Source organism: Heteronotia binoei, chromosome 20, assembly GCF_032191835.1.
Source record: "Heteronotia binoei isolate CCM8104 ecotype False Entrance Well chromosome 20, APGP_CSIRO_Hbin_v1, whole genome shotgun sequence".
Lineage (NCBI taxonomy): Eukaryota > Metazoa > Chordata > Lepidosauria > Squamata > Gekkonidae > Heteronotia > Heteronotia binoei.
In genome coordinates this window covers 8,938,200-8,959,017 of record NC_083242.1, presented here as the reverse complement: position 1 = coordinate 8,959,017, position 20,818 = coordinate 8,938,200, and the positions used below count along the sequence as shown (strand labels likewise).

The following is a 20,818-nucleotide window of genomic DNA, read 5'->3' as shown; positions in this document are numbered from 1 at the left end:
AAATGTCACCCCCATCTTTAAAAAAGGTTCCAGAGGAGATCCGGGAAATTACAGGCCAGTCAGTCTGACTTCAATACCGGGAAAGTTGGTAGAAACCATTATCAAGGACAGAATGAGTAGGCACATTGATGAACACGGGTTATTGAGGAAGACTCAGCATGGGTTCTGCAAGGGAAGATCTTGCCTCACTAACCTGTTGCATTTCTTTGAGGGGGTGAACAAACATGTGGACAAAGGAGACCCGATAGATGTTGTTTACCTTGACTTCCAGAAAGCTTTTGATAAAGTTCCTCATCAAAGGCTCCTTAGAAAGCTTGAGAATCATGGAGTAAAAGGACAGGTCCTCTTGTGGATCAAAAACTGGCTGAGTAATAGGAAGCAGAGAGTGAGTATAAATCGGCAGTCTTCGCAGTGGAGGACGGTAAGCAGTGGGGTGCCGCAGGGCTCGGTACTGGGTCCCATGCTCTTTAACTTGTTCATAAATGATTTAGAGTTGGGAGTGAGCAGTGAAGTGGCCAAGTTTGCGGATGACACTAAATTGTTCAGGGTGGTGAGAACCAGAGAGGATTGTGAGGAACTCCAAAGGGATCTGTTGAGGCTGGGTGAGTGGGCGTCAACGTGGCAGATGCGGTTCAATGTGGCCAAGTGCAAAGTAATGCACATTGGGGCTAAGAATCCCAGCTACAAATACAAGTTGATGGGGTGTGAACTGGCAGAGACTGATCAAGAGAGAGATCTTGGGGTCATGATAGATAACTCACTGAAAGTGTCAAGACAGTGTGCGTTTGCAATAAAAAAGGCCAATGCCATGCTGGGAATTATTAGGAAGGGAATTGAAAACAAATCAGCCAGTATCATAATGCCCCTGTATAAATCGATGGTGCGGTCTCATTTGGAGTACTGTGTGCAGTTCTGGTCGCCGCACCTCAAAAAGGATATTATAGCTCTAGAGAAGGTGCAGAGAAGGGCAACTAGAATGATTAAAGGGCTGGAGCACTTTCCCTATGAAGAAAGGTTGAAACGCTTGGGACTCTTTAGCTTGGAGAAACGTCGACTGCGGGGTGACATGATAGAGGTTTAAAGGATAATGCATGGAATGGAGAAAGTAGAGAAAGAAGTACTTTTCTCCCTTTCTCACAATACAAGAACTCGTGGGCATTCGATGAAATTGCTGAGCAGACAGGTTAAGACGGATAAAAGGAAATACTTCTTCACCCAAAGGGTGATTAACATGTGGAATTCACTGCCACAGGAGGTGGTGGCGGCCACAAGTATAGCCACCTTCAAGAGGGGTTTAGATAAAAATATGGAGCACAGGTCCATCAGTGGCTATTAGCCACAGTGTATGTGTGTATATAACATTTTTTGCCACTGTGTGACACAGAGTGTTGGACTTGATGGGCCGTTGGCCTGATCCAACATGGCTTCTCTTATGTTCTTATGTGAGAGCCCTCCCAGCCCCATCCACCTCACAGGGTGTCTGTTGGTGGGAAGAAGATATAGGAGATTGTAAGCCGCTCTGAGTCTCTGATTCAGAGAGGAGGGCGGGATATAAATCTGCAATTCTTCTTCTTCTTCTAAAAACCTGTTTCTTTCCTGGAGGAGATGACTGCTTGGCAAAGCAAACCGTATGGTACACCATGAATTCAAGGTGAAATCTCTCTTCAAATTCCCCACCCCTCCACAGGCACTGCCCTCAAATCTCCAGGCCAGAGTTGCCAACCTTGCACTCTGTTCCCCTTCCTCCTTTCCCCCCCTTTCATCCATTTCCCCTTTGGCAGCTCCCTTGAACTGGGCTTGTCTTGGGCAAAAACCAAACGGCTTTGCAGTGGAATGCTGAGAAATTTCCAACCCATTGTTACGAGCATTTGTTACATGCACCGGGTGCATTTAAGATCCCAAAGGTTCCCAGCGAGTGCTAAGAGGTGAGAAAGCCACATTATCTACATTGTTAGAGCTTCAACCCTTCCTAGCAGTAATCATCTATTTTTTAAAGATTTTTTTTTTAAAGGCAAATGCAGCTTCAGTTTCTCCCTCCTGTGAACTGCCAGCAGAAAAAGGATTGAGAATCTGTGGTCTTTGAACCTGAAAAGCAGGGGTGGGGGGACATTATTCATCTTTAAAAAAAAAAAAGACTAAATCTTTCTGCTTGAAAGGCAAAATCAAGCAAGTGAATCTACGCATGAGATACGATTGGTCTTCCTTACACCTCAATCTGGTGCAGCTCGTTTTCCCCCCCTTCTTTTCCCTCCTCTGTCTTTCAAAGAGGAAACAATTCATGCGGGAGTCACTTTGTGTGAGTGCACACGCGAGGGAAGATCTACGGATAAAGCCGTGGCAGCTAGCCAAAGACATTCATGGCTCCCGGCGATCTATATTCCTTTAACATAATTATATCCTTGTGGGGGGATAAATCTAGGAGAAGACAAAGGTGGTGGTGGGGGGGGAAATCCAGCGTTGGGAGAAACGTGGGGGCCGGGATTTAACCCCAATGCCGGGAGGAGCCCTCAAACAAAGTCCACCAGGGAAGCTCTGGTTTCTCATGCCCTGACTAATTGGTAACAGAGAAATTTGCTGTAGGCCTTCCAGCAATTCATGTTGAATTCCCCCACCCCAATCCACAGCATATGTACAGATATTAGTTGCACGTTAAAGTTATGGGGCCCCCATAACTCTGGAGTCCTACAGCTGTCTCAGTTAGCTGCGGAGGAAATTGGGGAGGGGGTTCCTTGCAAAAACCCTAATATTTTTGACAGCGGGGAACTCTTCAAAAAAAAACCCTGTCTGCAGTCATCTCCTTTCTCTTCTTTCAAGGTTCGTCTGCGGTGACTCTTGAGAGAACTAGAAGAAATGGCATGGCTGGGATTAACCAAGACCTTCCTGAGCCTATCCACTGCAGGGTTCCTGTCCTAAAATGGTTCTGCACAGAGCAGACTTCCCAGCACTTGTCTGTCTTGAAGGATGCCTTTGAGGATGGCATCCGGGGCTGGGACTCCCACCCACCAGTCCCTCTACGTCTCTGGGTAGCTGAGCAACACCTCTCATGAGAGGCTGGATTTGGCCCAAGGGCGCCTAGATGCTGACTAGTGGTGCCATCTTTTTATTGCACAAGATACAGATATCTAATCCCCTCCCCGCCCGCTAGCCGCTGTGGGGTTCCATTTTTCCTCCACTAATTCCATTATGTGGTCACTAGGCAGCTGTGGATTTCCCCCCCACTGCTAGCACGCCGATTGCAGTTTAGAGCGGCATGTGCCCTGTGGTTTTGCGAGTATCACCGGTGCCCTTTAATTACTTGAGGGGCTGTGGCTCCATGGAAGAGCCTCTGCTTGGCATGCAGGAGGTCCCCAGTTCAATCCCCGGCATCTCCAGTTACCACCACCGCTGCATGATTGTACTACCAGTGCTGGGTCTGACTTCTGTAGCATTGAGAAGAATGTCCAGTTTTTCTCACTCTTCTTATGAAGGTGATCTCTGGTGGCTGACCTGTGTCTCATACCCCTTGGACGTAAGCATGCGCTTTTGAGAGAGAGGCATAAATGCCAGAAACCCAGTCTGAACCTTTAAAGCAGCCAGGGAAGCTAATTTTGTTAATTGAAAGGTGTTAAACTTGCCTCTGAGATGTCTGAAGGTTCGGTGATGGGAAGGCAGTGCAGGACTTTGCAGATATGTTGGATTTCTCCCTCTGGAGTGAAGGCTAGTGACAGTAATTCTGCTGTGACCTTTAAATTAGAGTCTTATCTTTAAAGAGACGTTTATTGCTTTTCTTTTAAAACAAGTTTTCTTTTGGAACGTAGTGCTTCCTCAGGCCACATCCATGTACGTATACAAAGCGTTGAGATCTGGGCTTTGTTTGAGGGCCGCATGCATCGATGTCCTTAAAAAATGGTTAAATAAGAACAGAAGAGAAACCATGTTGGATCACGCCAGTGGCCCATCCAGTCCAACACTCTGTGTCACACAGTGGCCAAAAAAAACCAGGTGCTATCAGGAGGTCCACCAGGGGAGCCAGAACTCCAGAAGCCCTTCCACAGTTGTCCCCCAGGTACTAAGAAGACAGGGCATCACTGCCCCAGACATGATAGATGGCACGTTGAATCAGGCCAGTGGTCGATCCAGTCCAACACTCTGTGTCACACACTGGCCAAAACCCAGTCCCCATTAGGAGGTCCACCACTGGGGCCAAAACTCCAGAAGCCCTTCCACTGTCGTTCCCCGAGCACCAAGAAAATACGAGCATCATTGCCCCAGACATAAGAAAGTTAGAGAAGCCATGTTGGAGCAGGCCAATGGCCCATCCAGTCCAACTAGGGCTGCCAACCTCCAGGTGGTAGCTGGAGATTTCCTGGCAACAGAGATCGGTTTACTTGGAGAAGTAAACTTGCGTGCTGGAAGTGACGTCACTGGCAACTCAGGCCTAAGCTTAGTTTTCCTGCCTGTAAGTCCCCCACTGGCCAGCTGATCTGTGCCGGAGGTATGAGCACAGCCACGGGGGTCTGGCAACCCTAATCTTGGGCTATGAGAACAACATCTCACTTAAAAAAAAAACAAAAAGCACCACGTAGTTCTATACGTGGACTGTTAGCATGCATTTTCTCACCTGTAATTGTCCAGGGTGCCAATTACGCAGCTTCTATTGTATTGACAACCCTGACATCTATTTTAAGATGCCGAGAGAAAAGAAAGGAGAAAAGGCCTTTGGGAGAAGGGCATTGTGGTATACCTTCGTAGCAGGCTGGACAAGACAGACGAAAAAGCTTTGCCTCTTTAGTTCAAGGCGAACGCTTAATCTGGAACGGCTTGGAAGGATCCGACTGCCCTTGTGCATTTCAAAGGGATTAAAATCAGCTCTCGCTAGCATGGCCGAGACCGGCTCCGGCTCAGATCATCCTCTGCAGAGTCCCGCAGAAGGCTTCCAGCACAAATCTTTCTTTCAATAATGCTTTTCATGGCTTTAGCATATCACAGACTTGGTTGTGTGTCCTTTTTTCTCTTGACGGGTGTGTGTTCCCTGTTTTGCGAGTATATACATATGACGGGTATAATAACGCAGAGGGGCCCTCGGATGTGAGCGGATCCTAGAAATGCAGATGGGGTAAAGGAGTGAGTGGGTTTCCCAGCCTCTAATCGCTGTAAACGTGGGCATTTTCAGTTCCTTCGGCTCCCCCTGAGAACGTGTCGGCCGAAGCTGTGAGCTCCACTCAGATCCTCCTGACATGGGCAGCCGTGCCTGAACCGGAACAAAACGGGCTTATTCTTGGCTACAAGGTATGTGACTTTCAAATCTCCTGAGCCTTTCTGTGCTTTTACATAAGAATATGTTTATTTGTTCTTTTTTTTTTGTCATCCGTGCATCTTTACCCTGCTTGGATATGGAAGTCATGGCAGTTGCCGTTAAATGAACACAAGATATGTTCTCCCCCTGCATTCTTATAATATAACGGTAATGCGTTTCAAGTCATAGGCGGTATGTTTTTAAAGGGATTTACAGAAGGCCACGAATTGCGTGTTAGCCAGTAACACTCCTCTCCCATTTGCACAATTCCTTTTTTTCCCCATTCCCCCAAGGAGAGGTGGGGATCTCCTCCAATTCATCTGTATACAGCCCATCTCCTATGTTAATCTTGCCTCTGTAGTAAACCCCAATGGCATTTTATGTCTGGCAGTGTTGAAGTGGAAGACATGGGTTGGAACAAGGGGAAACGTGGGTAGGTGCTAGAGGTGGATTGACCACTGAGACCTGTAGAAGAAGTCCATTGGCTAGCCCCGTTCTGTTGCCCCAACCCCAAGCAAGGTGAGATTCTCTGTACGCAAATGAGTCTTATATGAGGTGGGCATAGAGTTTCCAGGTCTCTCCTGGCAACCAGCAAGGAATGGGGGGAACTTATTGGCAGCGGCAGGGAGGCCCAGCCAATGTCCAGTGATTTGTCTATGTCACTGCCCACATGACCCAGAAGTGATGTCATCGTCTCTGGGACATCCAGGTGACACTCTCGTATTCAGCCCATATCTCTATGGTAATTTCCCAAATACCAGAGAGTTGCTCCAACATCCTGGGGGGGGGTGTGTTGATGTCACTTGCGGGTCACGTGGGCAGTGAACCCTGGACTAGAGGATTCTTGTTCATCGGCTGGTGGCTTCTTCCTGTTTGAACTAATATATTGGACTGGAGCATGCCTGACATTCTTCCTGTGTGTGTGTGTGCAGTTAAACAAACACTGTTTGGCACAGCAAGTGAAATGTCTCCAGAAAAGGAGTCTGGCTGGGAGTTCAAAGAATCTGATCTTCATTACCTGGGAAGTTAATTCTTCTTCGTAGCTCACCTGGGCTGCATTTCTGTAAGAACTATTACAAAAACATTGTAAGTCTCCATGACCATCTCTCTTCCCAAGGGACCCAGCCCCATAATAGGTTGTTCCTAGAGTTTTGGGCAGGGGCAGAAGCATTTATTCCTTCCCGTCCCATCTTAATTTTCCTGCAGGTTTTGTTTCGGGCGAAAGACACAGAAAGCAAACTGAGCAGTCAAGTGGTACGGGGAAACCACACCCTTTCCTTCCTTCTGGCTGGGCTGCGCAAGTATGTGCTTTACCAGATTCAGGTGCTGGCCTTCACACGCATTGGCGACGGGGTTCCCAGCTCTCCTCCAATCATCGAGAGGACGAAAGATGATGGTGAGCATGGTTGGGTCATGGGGGCCTTACTGTTTTAAACCTGAACTCTTTGTTTATGCTCCAATATTTTCACCATCTCTCAGCTTGATTACATTTTTTTAATCCGAAGGAACCGGATCCTTCCCTAATGTAAGCCGGCCGAGCGAGTCCCATTAACTCCCAGCCGCGAATCTTCTCCCTGAATTTCCGTCTTTCCCCTACCTCCTGTAATTGACAAAAAAAAAAGACTATTTCGCTCTAAAACCTTATATTTTATTGCCAGTTCCAGCCTGAAGCAAATTTTTACAGCCCAATTATGAACTCCTTCAGAAATCCAATCATAGGAATAAAAAAGGGGGAAGCTGCGACATAATGGGATGTGATAAACAAACCTTACTGTGATTGAACGTGAGGGAGACGCGGCGTCTCTTGTCCCAGGAGCGCTCCAAAAACAATCTTGAACGAAAGAATAATAAAATGACCTTTGGAAAAAGAATTAGCACATGAACATTATTTCTGCAGTGCTCTCCAGTGCTTCAGATTTCCCAGTTTGAGTCTGACATATTGAAAGGACAGGAGACTTTCTTGGGCTGATTGAAAAAAACAAAACACCTATGTTTTCATTTTTTCTCCCAAATATAATGTTTATTTATTTATTTTTTTGCATTCAAATATAACATTTAGAACTTAACAAAGACATTTCCGTGACACAATACGGCAGTGGTCCCCAACTTTTTTGGCCCTGGGGACTGGCCCCAGGGCCGGTCTGCTGACCACAGCCCCAGGGCCGGAAGGGTGGGGTGCACCCAATTTAGCCTCCCCCTGTGGTGTTTCCTCCTCCCTCCTTCGCCCCCCATGCAGCCTTGCTGCCCCCCGCACAGCCTTGCCTCCTCTTCCTGCTGTTTCCCTCTCCGTTTCCTTCTCCCTCCTTTGCTGCCCCCACGCCGCCTCGCCTCCTTCTCCTCTCCATTTTCCTCCCCTGTTTCCTCCTCTCTCCTTCGCCACCGCCTCCCCGGCAGCCTCGCCTCCTCCTCCTCCCCCATTTCCTTCTCTCCCCTTTGCCACCACCCCCCGCGCAGCCTTGCCTCCTCCTCCTGCTGTTTCCCTCTCCATTTCCTTCTCCCTCCTTTGCTGCCCCCACACACGCCTCCCCTCCTCCTCCCCTCTCTCCTTCACCACCGCCTCCCGCGCAGCCTCGCCTCCTCCTCCTCCTCCCCATTTTCCTCCCCCGTTTCCTTCTCTCTCCTTCTCCACCGCCCCCCATGCAGCCTCACCTCCTCCTCCTCGTTTTCCTCCCCCGTTTCCTCCTCTCTCCTTTGCCACCGCCCCCCCGCGCAGCAGCGTCTCCTCCTCCTCCTCTCTGCCATTTTCACAATTTTAAGGCCGGGGAAGGGCCTGTGAAGTGCCTCCCAGGCAGACACCCCCCCTCCCCTGCCGATCAGCTAATGGACAGGAAAACTGCAGCAGCAGCAGCAGCAAGTGACACTGCCCTTGCCTCCTTCCCTTCCTCGGCCTTAAAATAGTGAAAACGAGAGGAGGAGGAGGCGCTGCCGGAGGGGGGAGGCTGCAGGGGGGCAGCGAGGCTGCACAGCCCGTTTCAAACAGGCCGCGGCCCGGTACCGGTCTCCAGCCCGGGGGTTGGGGACCCCTACAATACGGTGTCCATACACAAGGCAAAATGAATTTGAAACAGATTTACTTTAGTGTTCCTAGTACATATAAATTCAGTTATACATCAAACAAAGGCATAAAAGGAAAACATACAAATAAAGGTGAACCAGGATCCTACCAAAGAGACATATCTATGGTTAAAAAAAAAACCCTGACCAATTTCCCAATAGCCTTACGCTGCTCTCACGCTCTTCTCTGCAGGGATTCCTTCGGATTTCACACTATCTGCCCCGGGGCTGCAACTCGCCTTTTTTTGCGCAGCAAACAGAAACCTCTAAAAAGCTCATGTGAAAAAGGTGAAGCTAGTTGCAGCCCCGAGGCAGATAGTGTGAGATTCGACGGAACCCCCACAGAGAAGAGGAGCGTGAGAACAGCGTAAGGCGGGTGGGAAAGTGGCCATGGTTTGTTTGTTTTTTTACAATAGATATGTCTCTTTGGTAGGATCCCGGTTCACCTTTATTTGTATGTTTTCCTTTTTTGCTTTTGTTTGATATATAACTGAATTTAGATGTACTAGGAACATTGAAGTATAGGGCTTACCCTCACTTGAACTCTGGTCTACAAAAATCTGGGACATTTTAAGAATGGAGAAAATCACAGCACAACTTTCCTTGTCCGACATTTACCCCGAGGTCACATATTTTGAAGAAAAATGGCTTCCATTTCTGGGATATACTGAATCTTAAAACATTTTACCTATTAACACAACCTACCTTCAGTCTCTCTCGCTATAATTCTCCCTAACTTATGCTATCCCTTCTTTCTCTTTGTATTTAAATATCCCCTTTTGTTTGGCTTGGGATGGAGCAAGGCAGTATTCTTAGCTTAAGAGGCAAAATTCTAGCCCAATTACCAGTTAATTTATCCTTCGAAGATATTTATTTATTTATCTATAGATTGATTGATTGACAAACTGGATGTTATCTGAAATGCTAAATAAGATGCTCTACAATGTTATATATACCATAGTGCTTTATGCATAGTAAAATTTTGTCATCTATGGAATTAATCTACTTGATACTAGTCAGTCAGTCAGTCAGTTTATTGCGGCGCTAGGCCAATCAACAACAACAACACAACACATTGACAACGGTACAACACAACACCAAGCTAAAATATGACATAACTATAAAATAACTGTATGCAACCTTCAGAGTAGTATTAAAATTATCTGGTATAAGCAACACATAACTAAGGGCGGCATTATACAATCAGATCACAACTTCAAGTACAAGCAACATTCAGTTTCTTCCTGTCCAGGTCAGCAACATATAAATACTTAGCAAGATCCAGGGAAAGTTGATCACTCCCATCCCCTAGGAGGAAGGAAATGGTCTGGGCCTGATTTAAAGATTTAGCTTGCATTAGGTGGTTCCGCAGAAGTCTGTACCTTGCCTCTGTATGGAAGAGACAGTTCAAAATGAGATGGGAAACCGTATCAATCTACTTCACCCAACAAAGTTCTGTATAACTTAGAATTTCTAATAAACTTATCATATGTTTAAAAAGAAGAAGAAGACGAAGAAGAAGAAGTATAAGACTAGTCGGAAATCGGTCCCTGTGTTTTCATTAACCGCATGCCAGTGCCTTACCAGGGGATTATACAAATCCATAGAGAAAAGGACCATCAGGGCTTCCAGCCGTGGTGACTCAAAGGTAAACCCACATTCAGAGACAGCCTCTGATTGGCAGTGCCAGGAAGCAACGTCAGGGGAGGCCTTGGCCTCCGTGACCCGTTTGCTGGACCATTGGTCTAATCCAGCTGAGATATCTTGTTTTAGGGGAGGGACGGTGGCTCAGTGGTAGAGCATCTGCTCGGTAAGCAGAAGGGCCCAGGTTCAATCCCCGGCATCTCCAAAAAAGGGTCCAGGCAAATAGGTGCGAAAAACCTCCGCTTGAGACCCTGGAGAGCCGCTGCCAGTCTGAGAAGACAATACTGACTTTGATGGACCAAGGGTCTGATTCAGTATAAGGCAGCTTCATATGTTTTTCTGTACACGGCGAGTCAGGGCCCAGGGGGAAGAAAGTTTTCCATCTGCTCAGCCCCACCTTCCTCGGTGCTTGAAGCACTACAAGAATTTTGGTCTTTCCGCTGCTTCCATGGGGAAAGATTGCTCTAGCTACGGCTGAGTAAGATCAGGTGCTTAGCCCTGCCTTCCTCTGAGTCTGTGGCACGCTAAGAACATCTGCCCCAGGAAAGGACTAAGATCTGGTAAGTGAGGCAGGGTTGCCATTCAGCTGGCAATAGAGTGCCAGTCAACAAAGAGAAGGTTATCAGGAGAATGGAATCCAATAACCATAGGTGTCTTAGCCTCAAATAACGAAAAACGCCAGGCCTCGGATTCAGCGGGAGCTCACAGGAGCACAGCTCCTGAACCTTTCTGACAGTTCCATCTCCTCCTTCCCACCTTGTCCCTTGAATAGTAGGTGCAGCTGCATAACAATCCCTGGATAAGCTCCACCACCTTTTTTCCTACAAAACGACCCCTGAAAAACGCTGTACAAATTCTACAGAATTATACAACGGTTGTTCAAAATTGTCAAAGCATCTCGTAAGGTGTACTCCAACCTCACAATACAATTACAGTCCATAATAAAGTGCAGAAAGCTTCACAGTATATTTTTCTGCTTCTATTCCACAAGGAATGCCGACTAAAGGGATCAAAAGTCCCAGCTCATTCAAAAGTTCATGCAAAGGCTTACAACCTTAAAGCACACAAAGGGTAATTATGATAATAGTCCTGAGCATCACTCCCTCTAAGCTGTGGAGTCTTGTGAGCAATAATTCTACTGTTTGAGCTACTGGCATTAAAGCTGTGAGCTACTGCATAAACTAGCTTGCTCTGGGGCCATTCTTCCTAAGCTAAGGCAAAAATATGTGACCTGGAGGCTAAAAAACTGTGAGCTAGCTCACAGTAACTCAGCTTAGACAGAACACTGGTCCTGAGTCCCATACAAGGAGTCAACTAATCTCATGTTTCATTGATCACTTCTTCCAATTGATCCATTCAAAGTCATCAGAATAAATCACACGTGCCCATCCATGCCGGTAAGTGTTGTGTTGCATTTACCTGGCGATGGCGGAGGATTTCTCAGGGATCCCCCCGTCCCTTGTTTTTGTTCAGTGGAGTGGATGTAGGAAAATGCAGAGGAAACAGCACAGGGAAGTCATTTCCTGTTTCATAACAGGAAGTGCAAATGTGACGCTGTAGGAATGTCAGCATTTCTGTGGTAAAACAACAGAACTCTCTGAAATTCTTAGGGCAGGGTAGGCCATACTTGCTTAACATAAGAGCCACACGGAGTAAAAGTCAGACGTTTGAGAGCTGAAAGACATGAACACAACTGGACTTCCTCTGACCCATCAGCTCCTGAGATGCCAACCATGTCCCTGTCCAATTCACTGTGCAACTATAATTCATTATATGTACAGAGAGAGAGAGAGAGCATCATGCAAGAACAGAGGCAGCCTTGAGCTGCTAGCACAACATAGTGGTTATTTCAATTTTTAACTAATCACTGATGGTAAACTAAACTACTACTAGAACTGTTTGTTTCCTCAAATTTTTCTTGAAAGTGATACATTTTGGCAAGCATTCTCTAGGCTTCCTCAATTGGAAACAAAGGAGAAGGGAGGGAGGGAGGAAGGATCTTTTATTGCAATATGCATCCTCATTGGTAGATCCTAGGATCCTCTCAGTCTATTGTGATGTGCCTCAAGCTCAGTCCTATAGCTCCAATGAGCCAGGCAGGAGCTTACATCCAACATGTCCAGGCATGCCTTCACATACATAGCACACCCCAAAAGTCATGGATCCAGGCTAGGAGGAGGAGAAGTAGGTTGCCAGGTCCGACTCATGAAATATCTGGGGACTTTGGGGAGTGGAGCCAGGTACAAGGGTATGACAAGCATGACTGAACTCTGAAGGGAGTTCTGACCATCATATGTAAAGGGACCTGCTCCATTTAAATGCCTTCCCTTCATTGGAAATAATGGAGGATGGGGGCACATTCTTTGGGGGCTCATAGAATTGTACCCCTGGGTCCAAACTTTTTGGAACTTGGGTTGTTTTTTGAAGAGAGGCTGCAGATGCTATTCTAAAAATTTGGTGCCTCTACCTCAAAAAACAGAGCCCCAGATACCCACAAATTGATTCTCCATCATACCCTAAGGGGAACAGCTTCCGTAGGGTATAACGGAGTGCCCAGCAGACCTTCAAAACCTCCCCTGCCCCCGCTTTCTGATAATCCTGGGGATTGGCAACCCATGGAGAAGGAGGTGGGGGGCAGAGGCTGAATTGGACCAGTTAACAATGTACGTGTCAAAGAAATGAGCAAAGGGATGCTGCAGCTGTATTCTAAAACAGCCTGCGGGTACAAAGGTATTATGGCATACGTTTCTGCTACTATTAATCACCATGGCAGTTATCAATAATGTTACGCGGCCTCTCGTCAGTTATGCAGATAGGCTTTCTTACACCGGCTCTCTGATCTCTCCTCTTCTGAATTTTGATGCGGTTTAGCCCTTCGATGATAAAAGGTTGCCACTCCTTAGGCTAAAAGAGCAAAGCGGTGGATGGAGACCATTTATTTGTGTAACAGCATACACTTCAGCTCGCGCAATGCTCTCTGCATCCCTAATGAGCCTTACGACATTCTTGGAAAGCTTGTCCGTATTCGTGGATGGTTATCTTGCAAACGGGGTGGGGGGTGGGGGCTCAAGTTGGGAAACAGTGGCTTGTCTGCGGGGGGAGCTGTGAGTTGCGGCCTGGGGAGAGATTCTGGTACCCAGCAGAGTCTGAGGCACCCACCATGCCAGCTCTCTCTCGCTCGCTCTCTGTTTAATCCCTTATTGCTGTCACTTAAATACAATTGCTCGGAATGGCATGCAAGCTTATGTCAATAAACGGCACAGCATAAAATGTCAATAAAACAAAGAGCAATAATAAAAAATATATAAATAAGGATTGCTTTAAAAAGGAACAGCAGGCATGTTAGAATTTGTTAAGTAAGCCTTGTTAAAACAGAAGGCCTTAGCCAGGCAACCGTATGCGGACGGGGGCCCCAACAAGTATCCCGCAGACTCTTTTCCCTGTGCCCGACAAGTGGGTGGGGCCAGGTGGGTGGGGACCACTTTCCAAGCAAGGCTTCTGCTAGGCCCATGGAGATCTGACCAGCTGTGCAGATACGTTGAAAGTTGCTTCAGCACCACCCGCTACTCTAGCGCAAGGGTCTTGACTGCATTACTGTGCATGTGTGCAAGAAAATATTTCCAAACGATATGCTCATCTCAAAAGCATCCCGCTAAGCAGCTTCTGCCTGAAATGCTGAAGAGTCACTATTAGTGTCATGCCTAACCTCACCCCCTGACATTTTGTAGTCGGCTCCACTTCCTACAGCACCCGTTTTGTCATTGCGCCCAGCACCCTGTGTTAGAATTCCAAAACCCAAACTATGGTAGTTGGAGACTGTTCTCAGTAGGTATCCGCTACCTAGTCACCACTTGTAGAGATGTTTGCCAGAACCGCAGCTGGTGGGCCCAAAACCGAAACCTGCCCTTGGTGTAGGGTTGCCAAGTCCAATTCAAGAAATATCTGGGGGCTTTGGGGGTGGAGCCAGGAGACTTTGGGGGTGGAGCCAGGTGCAAGGGTGTGACAAGCATAATTGAACTCCAAGGGAGTTCTGGCCATCAGATTTAAAGGGGCAGCACACCTTTTTAAATGCCTCTCTTCCATAGAAAATAATGAAGGATAGGGGCACCTTATTTTGGGGCTCATAGAATTGGACCCCCTGGTCCAATCCTTTTGAAACCTGGGAGGTATTTTGGGGAGAGGCACTAGATGCTATACTGAAAATTTGGCGCCTCTACCTCAAAAAACAGCCCTCCCAGAGCCCCCGATACTTGCAGATCAATTCCTCATCATTCCCTATGGGAATCGTTCATGGAGGTGCATAATGGCTGTGGGGGTGGGGCTTCCCCCGCTGGCCAGCTGGCTGGGGGAGGGAGGAAGCCTGTAAAACCAGGGGATGCCCTGCTGGGACCTGGGGATTGGGAAGCCTACCTTGGAGTCACTGGATCAATGTAGGCCCATTTGGGTTATGTGAAATTATGACGGTTAAAGAAGAAAGACCATGCGTCAATTCACACCTCTTCTCAGCCGTGAGGTCCACTAAGTGTTATTGACAAGACAAACTGGGATGGACTGATATGGTTGAGCGCTTCAGAGGAAGAAGGAGGGGGGTCCAAAGGGATGAAAGTTTAAATGAAAGACGGGCTCAACTCTACATAAACTGCAGCATAATGAGATGTTCTTAGGCTCCTGTTTGACAAACCGTTGTCTTACCTTCCTTTGACTGGCACCTGTTGGCAAACGGTGCTGTTTGTTCTTCCGTCCCCGCACTCCTGGCATAAGCCTGCTTTGATCAGTCCCTGATCAATTTAATTAAAAGCATTATAGGTGCGAGTAGAGGCGGGATTTCAGCTTATGGGGGAGCATCCGTGTCTCTGGATTTGCAAATCATCATCAGCTCCCCACGGGTGACCTTGATACAAGTAATTTGGCTGCCTGCCTGCCATCTGTCGGTACGGCGCCTCTATCTGATCCCTCTCTGGAGCCCGTGCCCAAACGAAGGTGCTCAGAACAGAGACGCGAAATTAGACGGCAATTCAAACTGTGAGCTAGCGATGGGGTCGGAGAATATTATTCAGCTTCGGCAGCTAAAGGAAGGACATGGAAAGTAATCCCCTCTTGTGATAATTTAGTACTCCGCCAGTATCCGACAGACGAGAATACAATAACCAGAGGTCTCTTGTGCACTCTGATTGGTGTGCAGGCATCTCCAGATAGACCCCTGTGTGAGCTTTCCCACTTAGGTCAGACCTTGTTTGTCAAAACATCACTGTTGATATGTTTACTGCTGCAGTAAACTACTGGATAGTCTGTAGTGGCTGCATTTCAGGAATGATTATTTGTTGATAACAAGTGTTTGTAGTGCATGGAATTCATCAGTCTCTCTGCCCCGAAAATACTTCTGTGTCTCTCGAATGCTCTCTATTCAGCTTTTCACTTCCCATGCTAGTCGAAAGCACCTGTAAAGGAAGGGGAGAGAACCACATCCACTATGTGTGGGTATGGTGCATACCATATAGCTCTCCTGGGATCCAGATCACCCATCCCAGCCCAGGGGTGAGAGTTATCTGTATGTGACATTAATGGTAGGCTCCAGTGTCTTGATTATGATCATGGGTGTAAAGGCAAGAAAAATCCCTTTTCTGAGAAGAGAACTGGGCAGAGTCTGCATTTCCGGCATCCGATCAGTATCCTCTCTCAGTATTTTGGGCAGCTGAAAGGGCTTTTTCGCATTCTCATTTCCCTCAATTGTGTGTTGCTATTACTTTGGGGTGGGTGGGTTTCTGTTCTGCACAGGCACATGTCTTGCTCCCCTTAGTGGTCAATTCAATATTACATCACTGTAAGTTTAGCATATCTCCCTGCAGGTTTAAACAGCAGGTTTTAATGCTGGACATTAAGCTAAGTAATATTGAATCAACCACTAGAGGGGGCAAAACACACACAGAAGAGGTGGGGGGAGGGACCAAAGCAACAGGAACACACAAGTGAGAGAGATAAGAATGAGGAAAAGCCCAAAGATTTCTTTAAAAGTTTTGTTTCTGAGCACACACAAATAAACAAGTGTGGGGGGGGAACGGGGGATGGGAAACACAGAAGGCAGAAGTAATAGGAAAGACAGTTCTTGGCTGTCTCCCAACTTGCAAAGTTTCTCTAGTAGTTGCACCAAGAGGTGGGTCAGACAGCTGATGGATTGAAGGTGAAAACTCGTAGAGTTGATAAAGGCAGCTGTATGTTCAGATTCTGAGTGCGGATAATTGATAACCACCTCCCTCCCTCCCTCCATGGTGGTCCATATTTCAGGAACACCTTGACAAGGAAAGGATTCACCTTTGTCCTATCAAAAACAGCTTGTGCAAACGTTCCCTCCAAAAAGGTCCTGACATATTTCCCCAAGATCTTGTGTGTTTTAGATTCAGCACTTTTAAGGTAATGTGGACAGCTTACCATAGCATCATTTTTGATCTTTGCCAGCTGCAGCAGCAGCCCTCAGATTCAGCAAGAGCTCACAGGAGTGCAGCTCCTGAACCTTTCTGATGGTTCCTCCTCTTCCTTACCACCTACCTTGTCCACTGAATAGTAGGTGCAGCTGCATAACAATCCCTGGATTAGGAGGGCGGGCAGCCAGCCAGCCACCAGGGGCTTTGCCATACCCCCAGCAGCCCTCATTAACCCCTGGAGAAGCTCGCACCACCCTTTCTCCATTTCTTATCTGATTTTGAATGGCAGGTGGCTTGCTGGCCTTTTGACTGTGAGGTGGGGGGGGGCAGCCAAGGAGAGCCCCAGGTGAGCAAGGCCTGCTTGGGCTCACTTGTCTGGGGCTTTCCTTTCTTGCATCGGGTTGCTTTTGACTGGAGGTAGTGGTATGTGCTAATGAGTTATGCTAATGAGCTCCGCCACCTATTTTTCTGCAAAACGGCCCCTGTGCAGCGGCATCCTCTGCAAAGACTAGCAGAGACACCAAGCGTGGAAAATGGTTCTCCATCAGAAGTGTAGGGGCTGTATAGTGGCCGTGGCTCAGTATCAAAGCATCAGCATGCAGAAGGTCCCAGGTTCAATTCCCAGCATCTCTAGGTGAAAGAACCAAGCAGTAGGTGATGTGAAAGCTTGAGACCTTAGAGAGCTGCTGTCAGTCCAAGTAGATGATATTGACCTTGATGGTTGAAGAGTCTGATTCAGTATAAGGCAGCCTTACGTGACCGAGCCACGCATGTCTTGTTTCCTCCTGTTGGCCTCAACCCCCCACCGACGGCATCAGTTTTCTCGGTTTGGGGTTGATTGTCTTGTTCAAAGAGACAACATCTACCATGTTTTTAAAAAGTCAAATAAACCTCTTTGGTGTTTCTGTTGTTCTTTTCCAGCCCCAGGCCCCCCTGTGAGGTTGGTGTTTCCCGAGGTGAGATTGACGTCTGTCCGTGTCGTTTGGCAACCTCCTGAAGAGCCCAACGGGATTATTCTTGGTAAGCAAAGCACAGGGACTGCATCCAGCAACTAAAACAAGGGCATCGATCACACAAGTTCTTCCAACTCATTCTGGAGGATTAGATTATTATTATTTTTTTTAAAAGCTGAAAGCTGAGGTGATTACTACATTCAGACACATCTTGGAAAGGAAAATGTGTTATCTTTCCAGTCATAACCCCAGACTGAGCTCTGTGCTAAAGAGTGCCTGTTTCATTTCTCAGTTGTGTGTTCCTGTTACTTTGGGGGGGGGGGGGCAGTGTTCTATGCGCATGTTTTGCTCCCTTTAGTGGACAATTTGATATTACATCACTGTACATCCAGGATATCTCCCTGCAGGTGTAAGAATGAAGAATCCTTGTCTTTCCACTCACTGGCAGAAACTGAAACCTCCAGTGAAGCACCAGCTAACCCATCCTTAGCAATCACTATGCCTTAGGCCAATGAGAAAGCCCACGTGTCTGTCGAGAATTCTAGATCTTGGCCATAACAATGAGTCACCAGCAGTACTGTTGTTGTCCCCCAGTAGGAAAGCCGTGGTGGAGCTTCATTGTAGCCAGAGCCAGTTTGGCGTAGTGATTAAGCGCATGGACTCTCATCTGGGTCAAGCGGGTTTGATCCCCCAATCCTCCATGTGACCTGCTGATGTGATCTTGAGTCAGTCACAAGTTCTCGCAGAGCTGTTCCTCTCCAGAGTCGTTTCTGTCAGAGCTCTCTCAGCCCCACCTACCTCACAGGGTGTCTGTTCTGGGGAGGGGGAGGGGGAGGCAATTGTAAGTTGCTCTGAGACTTACAATTCCAGAATCTCTGACAATTGTAAGTCGCTCTGAAAGTCAGTTTGGTATAGTGGTTAAGTGCACGAACTCTAATCTGGGAGGATTGGGTTCAATTCCCCACTCTTCCACTTGCAGCTGCTGGAATGGCCTTGGGTCAGCCAAAGCTCTTGCAGAGCTGTCCTTGAAAGGGCACCTACCTCACAGGGTGTCTATTGTTGGGGGGGGGGGGGGAGTAAAGGAGATTATGACCACTCTGAGATTCAGAGTATGGGAAGGGATATAAATCCAATATAATCATCATCTTCTCCTTCTCCTTCTCCTTCTCCTTCTCCTTCTCCTTCTCCTCCTCCTCCTCCTTCTTCGAGTTCATTGTATAACATGAAAAATATGAAAGCCTGGGTTTGTTGCAGGAGATGGCTTTTAATTTAACCACAAGGGATGTTTCTTGAAACCAAGAATTAGGTCTTGCTTAATTTTGAGTCCATAGTACGAGGATGCTTCGCAGAAATGCAGTCCTTTTGCAGTATATTTACTTATCTGCCCAACAGTCACTGGGAGGCTTCTTCCCTGAGGAATCAAGCAAGCCTGCTTGCGTTTAGGGCTGTCTGACAGTGATCTAGGAATATTGCAACTTGAAGGGAGTTCAGCTTGCTCGGGTTTACTAGCTAATGCTGTCCCCTTAAAGGATGGGCTGCTTTGCTCGTGTGCTAAAGTAAACCTGGAATCACTCACTGTTGACAGCATTTACTCAGGTGTCAAACGGTGGTCTGAAAACACTCTGCCGTGATGATAGCGGAGCTCACGAGGGGGTTCAGATATCGTTCCACATGATCCATACACAGCTGTTCCAGAATCTCTGGCAAACAGTAAGAAAAAGAAGGATTTTGGTTCCAGCTTGATATCGTTTAGATGTAACAGGCAGAGCGAAGCTGTGCATCCCGACGCCTTGGGTAGCTTATTTTATTTCCAAGGGAACGCCGTGCCTTGTGTGCTTATTACCCAATGAAATCTGAGATCTGAATCATAAGATTTGTGTATGCAGAGCGAGGCCATCCAGATGAAACAATCTGTTGGGGGAATTGTCGAGAAATGCTTTTCTTGCCTTCACCTGCAATGCTGAGCAAATTGGAACAGGGCAGAAAATGGTTAAGCCCTTGGGTGCTTTTGGACGTTGAAAATAGGCATTGGGCGCCGAGCCCTGATGTCTGCTAACAGAATATGGAAGGCTGGGCCAATCTAGAAAGACGGCTGGTCCTCTTTCCTTGTTGCAGTTGTGTTGCAGAAATCTTGTTAGAAGATCCGGACACTCTTTTGTCCACACTCTGTGGTGGTCCCAGCAAGACAGGAATTCAAGGTTAACAAAACACAAATGAATGAAGATATCTTCCCTTTCCATATATGGCTACTAGGGCAAAACTAGTGGAAGGTGTAACTGCCATGGCTGCTCGCCAAATAATTATGGGAACTGGAATTTCCCGGGGCAGCTAGGGATGCTCGGTAGAGAGTTCTCACCATCCTCAGAAAATTCCAGCTCCTTGGGAGAGAAGCAAGAACACTCCATGAAATTGCTGAGCAGTTGAGTTAGAATGGATAAAAGGAAGTAATTCTTCACCCAAAGGATGATTAACACATGGAATTCACTGCCGCAGGAGGTGGTGGCAGTTACAAGGATAGGCAGCTTCACGAGGGGATTGGATCTACATATGGAGCAGAGGTCCATCAGTGGCTATTAGCCACAGGATATTGTCGGAACTCTCTGTGTGGGGCAGTGATGCTCTGTATTCTTGGTGCTTGGAGGGTAACAGTGGGAGGGCTTCTGGAGTTCTGGCCCTGCTGGTGGGCCTCCTGATGGCCCCTGGGTTTTGGCCCCTGTATGACACAGAATGTTGGACTGGGTGGGCCACTGGCCTGATCCAGCATGGCTTCTTATGGAACTCTCTGTCTGGGGCAGTGATGCTCTGTATTCTTGGTGCTTGGAGGGTAACAGTGGGAGGGCTTCTGGAATTCTGGCCCTGCTGGTGGACCTCCTGGTGGCCCCTGGGTTTTGGCCCCTGTGTGACACATAGTGTTGGACTGGGTGGGCCATTGGCCTGATCCAGCATGGCTTCTCTTATGTCTGGGGCAAGTGATGCTCTGTATTTTGGTGCTTGGGGGGGCACAGTGGGAGGGCTTCTAGTGTCCTGGCCCCACCGATGGACCTCCTAATAGCACCTGGGTTTTTTCGGCCACTGTATGATACAGAGTGTTGGCTTCTCTAACGTTCTTATGTTCTCTTAAGAACATTAAAATGGGTTTAACATCAATCCTGACCTGTTATATAGATACACTAACTGCTGTGTTACAAGGGAGGAAAGCAGCGGTTGGTTCAAGGAACTGGCTTCTGAAGTAGTTTATGAATTGAAAAGTGGAGGGAGTTTGCATAATCCACTTTCCCCACTGCGGATATAGGGCGGTGATAAGGCTGGCCACCCTCTCTCCGTGCATGGTATGGATTGTTGGTTTTCTTCCCTGTAGAAATCCTCAGCCTTTTGGACATTGGGAGTACCAAGCTCAGCCTCTGTGGATAATCTCATGCGCCTACAATTGCCTCTTCTCCGCAATCGGCAAAGCGGCTTCGTTGCTGGCCTGA

General features: G+C 47.5%; 1 protein-coding gene across 1 annotated transcript in view; it reads left to right on the top strand.

Annotated features, from left to right (window-relative positions):
• SDK1 (sidekick cell adhesion molecule 1) overlaps positions 1–20,818 on the top strand; it is a 936,924-nt gene that overhangs the window by 751,107 nt on the left and 164,999 nt on the right. Inside the window, exons 28-30 of the mRNA XM_060260466.1 lie at positions 5,153–5,268; positions 6,482–6,671; positions 17,314–17,412. Coding sequence (XP_060116449.1) covers positions 5,153–5,268; positions 6,482–6,671; positions 17,314–17,412 — 405 coding nt within the window. The remainder of the gene's footprint in view (positions 1–5,152; positions 5,269–6,481; positions 6,672–17,313; positions 17,413–20,818) is intronic.